Raw genomic sequence first — 9,434 nt, forward strand, 5'->3', positions numbered from 1 at the left:
ATTTACTTTTTTCGAAATTTTATAATTCTTATGTCCAAACGCCTACTAAGTACAAATCTAGAGTATATGACATTGGCATGTAAAGTAAATTCCAATAAAATTATGGATTTAGCACAAATATTAGATGATTCTGTAAAAACGATACATTGTAACTGTAATCTATATATAATTATAATTGAGGGACCTAAGATAGGTTATGTGGCATTATGTAAGACAGGAATGAGTAATTATCTATTTTCTCATTTGTTTGCGCTTAAAAATTTGGATTTACCGTTTGGTAGAGTGTGTTAGAGAAAATAATGCATGCATTAGCTCTGTGTATTAGTAATGCTTTGTTTGGTACACTTTTTCAACCTATGTATAGCTAATACAAGCATTAGTTATACACTCTATTTTGTATTATCCTATGTATAAGTAATGTATAGAAAACCATGGCATTAGCTATACAAAGGCTAGTAATGCATGCATTAACATGATTAAAGACAAAATTATTCTTAAAGTCTCTTAAGTTAAAGAATATGGAGGGCATTTTTGTAAACAATTAAATTTCTTAAAAATTATGCAATTTATTTTAATTTTTAATACACCATACCAAACAATGCATAAAAAATAATTTCTATGCATTACTATCACATGCATTACTAATGCACCTTATTTAACATTATTCTTATATGCCCTACCAAACAAATAGTTTAAAAGAAATACCCAAAAGTTGTTTTCCCTGTTGAACAGTCGCTTCCTATATTGAAAAGTCACATTCTTCGACAATTTCTTCTACTCTCTTTCTCCGACGCACACCTGGAACTCGAACTCGTCACCGGAAATCCAGAAATATTTGGGTAGTTTGTTTGGAATCTTAAGTAGTTTGATTTTAAAAAATGCAAAGCGGAGGAGACGAAGTTGGCGTTAAACAATTTGCTTTGAATATCTCTACTTAGGAAGAACAACTTCAGCTGGTAATACCCTAATTTATTTGCTCTGCGATGTTCTCCGAAGAATTTTCTTCCTCAATTCCATTTTAATTTTGCAATGTTTAGTTTAAAACCCCTTTTCTCTTTTCATTTAAATTCACTGTTAATATGCAAAGAATCGATCAAAACCAACAAAGTTTATCATTGTCTCAAGGTGGAAGAAGGTCAGTTGAGAGAGAGTATCTGGAAGCTTCTTTCATTATTGAATAAGAATGTACAAAAAAACTGACTGAATAAAGCTAATTGTCTCTATTTATACAATGGGCTTGACCCGAGACATTTTGTATAAGAAAATTACATTGGGCCCTCTAATATATTGGTACATAGATAAGATATGTTGCTACATTATAATGGGCCTCGATCAGCTGGTTTGAATTTGGGCTTCCGGCTAGAGTTCATTACGTTAACATTCTCCCAAACGAAAGCTTCCTCTAAACCAACTTTTGGCCCCGAAAACTCCGTCACAGGGTCAATCATCTTCTCTATCCGACTCCAAATATATCTCATCGACCCATTCTTTTGATGATCACATCGACCCATAATGTGTGTGTGCATGGTCGAATTTCCACCTTCTGATCTTTATCTAAGTTTTTGCCACCCCCCCCCCCTCTTATTTCCTTGAATGGTGCAGCCGTAGGTAAGGCCTTAGAAAAGCGAAAAAGAGAAGAAGTACAGGAAGTAGGTGAAACAAAATGATGCATAGATAACAAATGTTCCCTATATTACTAGCTGAAAGAGGTTACCTAAAATATTGCAGAAAGGCCAGACATTAACAAGGTTTTAATTTACCTTATTTAATTGAGTGAGATTGGTTCTGACGTTTGATGGAATTAGGCAGGGAAATGGAGAAGGCTTATCAAACCAGCGACTTCGACAAAGTAAGCATTCTTTTTTGGTAAACAATGTCTTTTTTTGTGTGTAAACAAAGGTGATGCCTATCCCACTAATAAAATACCTGAAGGAGGTGCTTCAGATCTTTTGGTTTTAACACCTGCAGTGTTTCCCAACATATTTGTGAAGTTCATTCACATAGTGAAGACACTTGTGGTCCGGCCTTTTCCCGAACCCCGGCATAGCTGGAACTTAGTGCACCAGGCTGTCTTTTTATTCACATACTGAAGATAGCCTATTTTTGAGGTAAACATCTGAGCTATCACTCTAATTTACTGGAATTTATTTTTATTTTCATTGTAATATTTGTTGTTGTCTATGTTGCTCAGACTCTCTGAAAATGTGGCCGGATACGTGTTGGATCCTCCAGAAGTAGTGCATTTTTTAAAGATCCGACACGAGTGTGGCTACATTTTGGAGAGTCCGCGCAACATAGGTTGTTGTGGTATGTAGAAACTTTTTTTTAGATAAGGGTGGTATATAGAACCTTCTTGGCATATATCTGATGGTATCTGGTTAGTTTTTTTGAACCTTCAAGACTGCTTCGTATTCAAAATTGTGTATGTTAATTATTTCTTGAATTTATTCAAAGATTATTGGTGTGCCAATTTGGTATAAATCTGTTATTTCAGTAAGACATCATATTGAGTATCTAACTCAGTGTATACAACGATGAATTGATATGGGCGTGTTTTGCTTTTATCTTGCCCAAGTAATAGTCCTTTGAAAAGTAGTAATCTTTATGGATGGATCAGTTTGTTCATGATATAGAACATTTATTTTGTTTAATTTTTTGAGTTCAACTAGCTAGATCTAACACAAGTGAAAAGGTTTGAGTAGGATAAAGGTTGGTAAGTAATGTACCACTGCTGAAACTTTAGCACCACTACTCGCTAGAGGTAAATCTCCCCTTCTTATTTTATGAATTTCTTATATCTATCTGTTTGGTTGATTTTTCATGTATTTTTATATTCTGAATTATTGATAGTAAAGTCGAGAAGGCGTTTGATGTGATAAATAACAAGGGGAAAGAAGGCACCCATTAGGTTTAAGATGGAAAACTCAAAATTACATGTGAGCTTTGGAGAAGTTAAAGAAATAGAAAGTGTAAAGGGGGAAGTCTTGGAAGAGTATTGGCCTGATTTTGTAGAGAGAGAAAAAAAGCAGAAAAATAGAACTGCTAAATGTGAGAAGAGCGATGAAGTTATTTAAGTAGAAACAGGAAGAGCATGAATTGCTGAATGTGAGAAGAGGGATGAAGTTATTTAAGTAAAAACAAGAAAAGCATGGGAGCAAAAGAAGGCAGGCGGTAGTATGGTGGAAGGTTTTTTTAAGTTTTATGTTTTCAGGGTTCGTCCTATTTGGATCTTCTTTACAGTTGCTATTTTGGTTCGTAGATTGTGTAAGATAAAGAAAATACAAAGGATATGGAGCTGAATGCTGCAACTGATGCAAGGTTAGTAATTTCTCCATCCTTTTATTATGCCATTTCAAGACTATTGTACATCAATTTTAATGTAGCTAAGTAATACTTCTAAATTTATATGAATCTCGGTGCAGTGCTTTCTTCAGCGTGTTTCAGATGTTTCATATGGTGAGGGCTCATGAGCATGATCTTGAAGACAGTTTAGTGGAGACGAGCTCCAACAATATGGTTTAGATGTCATTTGATATGTATTGCTAGAATTTTATATTTTTTTACTATGAACCCATAATGCAGAGCTTGGAAAGGCAGCTCATGGTCAGATTCAATTCTATGAATGAAAAAGAAGTCAGCCTTTGAGTGGCATTACACATGTGGCATATTTTTCGATTATATTTCATATGCAATATTCTCCGTATCAGATGTAATTTGCGCATGCAATCCGCATGCTTTTACTTGGAAAGGAAGATGTATTGTGAGATTCAATTCTATGAATGAAAAATAAGTCAGCCTCTGAGTCCATATGAAAAAAGAAGTCAGCCTGAGTGGAATTACACATGCAGTATATTTGCCGATTTTATTTCATATGCGATATGTTTGCGTATCAGGTGTATTTTTTTCGTATTAATTGAAGCAATTCGCCAGTTTTTACTATTTTTGGCATTTTTTTTTGGGTTTGCTGTATTTGTTTTCCAGTTATCTAAGTTGCCCAGACTGCCCAAAAAGAACGAAATATTTGTTTTACATTAATGAATAGTCATCACAGGCTTTTCCACTGGCGTCAACTGATCCAGCACACTATCTGTTACATGATTGTTTTTACTTACAGATTTGCAAGCTGGATCAAAGTTAAAGCATACTTTGAATTTTGATTTGGTTAATACTTGATAGCTTCATGCGAATAGCTTCCTTCATTGTGTACCAAAGGTCAAAATTAACATGTTGGAGTAGATTATATTAAAAGAAATTAGAGGTTCCATTACACACTATACTCACTTATTGGTTTGAATTGGAAAACTGTAAATATCATGGAAGCCAGTAAAATCGAAGCTAAGGAAATCGTGACAAAATTAAGCTCTTGAAATAGGTGAAAATTGGTAATATTGAGTGTTGCTTGTGCTTAAAATTAGAAATGTATAGAATAGTCTGGTTCCAATTCCGGCGGCAGAGTTGATTTCAGTAAATATTGTACTATGGAAAGGGCCAAGACAGAGACACAAAGTTATTGCTTCCCACAACAGAGGCATTGAAAGTTATTGATGAGGGTTAACTTTTCATGCATCATATCATTGTATAATTTTAAAAGATTTTTAATAAGATATGAAGTTCTCTATGTCAACTCTACAGGTTATCTTTTCTTTCTGCAAGAACATACTAGCATTTTCCATAATTTTTGTATGAAAAAAAAATTAAATCATGAATTCGGCGAGTCGTTCACATCCGCGCTCGCGCGGACAGTTCACTAGTTTAACATAAATACACAGGAATGTAGCCCAAAATGACATACTTGCAATTTTTTTTTATTAATCGTGAAATTACACTTGGGGAGCCGAGATATAAGCTATAGGATCCAATTTAAGCGCCAAAGGTTACTACTAATTAATCACTCCCGCGAACTGCCATGGCAGCTCTCTGTTCATTAATTCTTCTCTCAAGCTGCAGAGCCGATTTCAACGGTGAAATCTGCGTTTTTCCGAGAAATCAGAGAGAGAACAAGAAAGTGAAAAAATGTCACAGAATATTGCGAGAAATAGAGAGAGAAAACAATCAACTATTCTCTTTCCACCATCATTTTCTATTTCTCCGAAATTCTCCGGCGACCGGAAAAGTTTATCGGAACCAAAAATGAGCGTAATCGACATTATCTTTAGAGTAGATTCAATATGCAAGAAGTACGACAAGTACGACGTCGAGAAGCAGCGTTCAGCTAATGATTCCTCTAGCGATGCCTTCGCTCGCCTTTATTCGTCTTTTGAATCTCAAATTGATGCTACTTCTCAGGTGATTCTCGTGTCTCGATATTAGAGTTAAATTGAATTGAAACGTATTTTGTAGTTTGTGTTTTGATCTCTTTTTTTATTTTATTGTTCGGTTTTACAGAAAGCAGAAATGGCTGCTATGGAAACGAACAGAGCTAAAGCGGTGGCTATGAAAGCGGAAGTACGACGAACCAAGGCTCGTTTAATGGATGGAATACAAAAATTGCAAAAGCTTGCTCAGAAAAAGGTAGTACTTCTTTTTTTCATATTTAGTGTATTTCGTGCTTAAATATATGTACAATTGGATTATCTTTTTCTTTGTGAGTTTTTCGTGCTTAAGTTTTATATTTCGATTAATTTGTGTTGATGTATCCAAATTTCAAAATTGTGGATAGATAGCTGACGTAATCAATTGTTAATGTAAATATCTTTTTTTTGATAACCAAGAAATTCTCCAAGGCCAATGAGGCACGGTTCGAAACTCGCAGGATAATGGCCGGCCCTATACTCTCCACTTAAATACCAGGGTTTTGTGTTCGAACATGTGATGTGCGTGCAATTTTAAATGTTCTTTGAGCTTTATTTCAAGTCATGTGCTAGGTTTCTAGAATAATCCCTTGAAAGCCTGTGCCAAGGCAAGATCTGAGCAACCATTGAAGGAAATATATGTATATATACCAGATGTGATCTTGAGCCATATGTGATGAATTGGAGAGGACTTTAATCCATCATTTCTTCTTATGTTTAATAAGGTCGAAATTGGTTGATAGGTTCTCCAGTTGCAAGGTAGTATGTTGAGCAAAATGGTTCCTTAGGAATGAAGTTTGTCAAAAAGAAACTTGCTTCCAAGTTCCAACACTCCCGAGTATCAAGTTGTTCGTGGTATTATAGGCATATTTGGTATAAAGAATGTTTAACTGCAGAATTTTCATTATCCAATTATTTCAAGGTGCTAGTTCAATAACTGGACTTTTAGGTCAAGGTTTGAAAATTTTCCCATTTGGAAAACGTTAGTTATAACTAGATTACCAACAGGTTAAAGGACTATCGCAAGAGGAACTGGAGACTCGTGGTGATTTGGTGCTTATGCTATCAGAGAGAATTCAGGCAATACCTGATGGGAGTACAGATGCAGCCAAAAGAACAGGAGGTTTTGGGACTTCATCATTCAACAAAAATATTAAATTTGACTCAGGTAATAATCAGGGCATAAATCATGTGTTTTAGCTTACGTTACAATTGGTTCCTGGGTTTCTCATGATGTCAAAAACCTATATTAGATGGACAGTTCGACGATGGTTTCTACCAGCAAACTGCAGAGACCACTCATTTTAGAGAAGAGTATGAGATGCGGAAAATGAAACAGGCTTGTAACTTGCCAATTCTTATTCTTTAGTTCCTTAATTCCTTTTGCTCTGTTGGTTTTACATGGAACCATCACATAACCGAATGTTGAATTCCACAGGATGAAGGGTTAGATATTATTTCAGAAGGCCTGGACACACTGAAAAATTTGGCTCATGATATGAACAAGGTTTCCCTCGTCCTCCGACTTGCCTCCCAAACATGATTCTGTTCTCAGGAATAAAACTGTTTCTTGATCATCATTTAATTCCACTTTGTTTCAGGAATTGGATAGGCAAGTTCCTTTGCTTGACGAAATTGACACAAAGGTTAGATTGGTTTCTTAAATCTCCTTTTATTGGATTACTATAACAAACAACTTTTCATGAATCAACTTAATTAATTCGGTTGTCTTACAGGTGGATAAGGCAACCACCGATATCAAAAGCAATAATGTCAGACTCAAGGAAAACATTAACAAGGTAACCCTGAAGTTTATTAGAATTCCTCCTCCCCTGCCCAGTTCAAAATGCAGAATTTTTTTTTTCCCAACTCAAATATTTATGAGGTCTATGCACATTTGTAATTTTTCTCCAGATAAGGTCCAGCAATAACTTCTTTATCGATATAATACTTATCTGTATCCTTCTAGGAATTGTGGCCTACCTTTACAAGTGAGTATCTATCTTCGGAGATTACTTTACATTGTTTCTTCTTTTTCAGCTTTATGATACCTTCTTTGATGATACTTATGCTCCAAAGTACTTTAGGATTTATGATACCTTCTTTTCTGTGCTTAGAGAAAGTCATCAGGCCTTGTATAGTGATTCCACCAGTAAACACACAGCCCCCACCCCCCTCCCAAAAGGAAAAAAAACAAAGAAGAAGAACAAGAAAAAATGGTTCCTGAAAGGATCTGTCTCCTATTTCTTTTGGTTTAATTTGCTTAAGCATATTATAATCTAAGAAAGAAGATGCCAGGAAAGTTTGATCCAAGCAAGAACGCGCAGTTTTGGAAAATTATGTGTAGCTCCAGACTTGCTAACCTACTGTCAGTAATATCTTAAGCCTGTCTAGGAGAAAAATGAGGGCACCAGATATTCTAATTGACTCAGTGTTCAAAATGGCTAAGTCATTAGTCCATTAGATTGATAATATATCAACTAGACCTGCTGATCAATGAACCTTGAACATATTAAGTACTACTCCATGAACTCGGAAAGGGAAGTAAAGCCTGAATAAACGAACTTTTTGCTTATTTATCATACGTAATATGTATCTCTAAACAAAAACTTATTACTGGTGCAGTATACTGAAGTAAAGTACTGGGAGCTTCATTTGACCTTGATTAATCTCCCAGGGTATGGTGTACGATTCATCTACTCCAGCACTTGCTAATTCTGTATTGTACTAGCCTCAGGAAATCCTGATTTAAGGATGTATAATTTGCTACTTCTTCTTTTGTTCGTCTTTTTACGAATAGAGATGCTCTAAATGTAATCACCTGTGTATAGAAGTCTAAGTCGTAACTGTGTTCTATATTCTTTTGTTACCCCCCACCCTGTTGCGGAAGCCAAATGTATATAGTGTGAATAAGTCACAACTACTATACCAAAAAATTATGACAGCCACCAAATAATAAATAAGACAATAAAACAACAATAAAGGGAACACCAGAATTTACGAGGTTCGGCTAATTTTGCCTACTCCTCGGACACAACCAATATTTTATTTCACTCCAAAAATACAAGTGAAATAATACTAAAGAGAGAAGATACAAATGCCTTAAACAGATGAGAAGGCAAATGAGAGGTGTATTTAAATCCTAAACATTAAGCCTTCTTTTATAGGGGAAAAGTTTCCCACCAACTCCTTAACCCACCGATGTGGGATGGAAATTTGACATAATTCAACAAATCTCCACCTTGGCAAAATTCCACATCTTCAATTTTCTCTCGGTAACAAATTTTGGTTGTGTCTTCATCTTCAATCTTCAGTGTTCAACAATGTTGATCAAATCCAAACAATGTTGAAACTTGACCGCAGTCACCACCTTTGTCAGCATATCAGCAGGATTCTCCGTAGTATGAATTTTCTTCATCGTGACTCCACCTTCTTCTATGATTTCTCGTACAAAATGATACCGAACATCAATGTGCTTCGTCCTTGCATGATAAACTTGGTTCTTCGCTAATTGAATAGCACTTTGACTATCACAAAAAATTGTGATACCTTTTTGTTCAACACCAAGCTCCTTTAGCAATCCTTGAAGCCAAATTGCCTCATTCACAGCCTCTGTAATAGCCATGTACTCTGCCTCTGTTGTAGACAAAGCAACTGTTGACTGCAAAGTAGACTTCCAACTAACTGGTGCCTTTGCAAAAGTAAACACATAACCAGTAGTTGATCTTCGTTTGTCCAGATCACCCGCAAAATCTGAGTCACAATATCCAACTACAGACTGATTGTCTTCCTGCTCAAAAACTAACCCGACATCTACAGTATTATGAATATACCGTAGAATCCACTTCACAGCTTGCCAATGCTCCTTCCCTGGATTGTGCATATATCTGCTAATAACTCCAACAGCTTGTGAAATGTCAGGCCTTGTGCAAACCATTGCATACATCAAGCTACCAACAGCATTTGCGTATGGTACCTTTGACATATACTTTCGTTCAACTTCATCCATTGGCGACATAGTAGTACTTAGCTTAAAATGGGAAGCAAGTGGAGTACTAACTGGCTTAGTCTTGTCATCTATGCCAAAACGTTGAAGTACTCTCTTCAAATATTCCTTTTGAGATAAACAGAGTTTCTTTGAAC

At 35.6% G+C, this 9,434-nt stretch overlaps 1 protein-coding gene and 1 long non-coding RNA gene across 2 annotated transcripts; both read left to right on the top strand.

The window, feature by feature from the left end:
* Positions 1 to 1,054: 1,054 nt before the first annotated feature.
* Positions 1,055 to 3,789, top strand: LOC107820796 (uncharacterized). Its single transcript, XR_001655995.2, has 3 exons — positions 1,055 to 1,849; positions 1,969 to 3,318; positions 3,423 to 3,789. It is a non-coding gene; the product is annotated as an uncharacterized LOC107820796 (long non-coding RNA).
* A 951-nt stretch (positions 3,790 to 4,740) lies between these two features.
* LOC107820797 (syntaxin-71-like) lies at positions 4,741 to 8,131 on the top strand. The gene is made up of 9 exons (XM_016647139.2): positions 4,741 to 5,286; positions 5,386 to 5,511; positions 6,300 to 6,459; positions 6,545 to 6,630; positions 6,730 to 6,798; positions 6,893 to 6,937; positions 7,028 to 7,090; positions 7,206 to 7,282; positions 7,917 to 8,131. Exons 1-9 carry the CDS (start codon positions 5,014 to 5,016, stop codon positions 7,927 to 7,929), a joined length of 912 nt encoding a protein of 303 aa, XP_016502625.1. The 5' UTR covers positions 4,741 to 5,013; the 3' UTR covers positions 7,930 to 8,131.
* Positions 8,132 to 9,434: the final 1,303 nt, after the last annotated feature.

Source organism: Nicotiana tabacum, chromosome 18 (assembly GCF_000715075.1).
Source record: "Nicotiana tabacum cultivar K326 chromosome 18, ASM71507v2, whole genome shotgun sequence".
NCBI lineage: Eukaryota > Viridiplantae > Streptophyta > Magnoliopsida > Solanales > Solanaceae > Nicotiana > Nicotiana tabacum.

Excerpts from the sequence above, each read along its gene's own strand:
- LOC107820797 (XM_016647139.2), top strand. The coding sequence starts at position 5,014 with ATGTCACAGAATATTGCGAGAAATAGAGAGAGAAAACAATCAACTATT. Across the intron at positions 6,799-6,892 it reads TGGCTCATGATATGAACAAG|GAATTGGATAGGCAAGTTCC; the intron begins GTTTCCCTCGTC and ends ACTTTGTTTCAG. Across the intron at positions 7,091-7,205 it reads TCAAGGAAAACATTAACAAG|ATAAGGTCCAGCAATAACTT; the intron begins GTAACCCTGAAG and ends ATTTTTCTCCAG.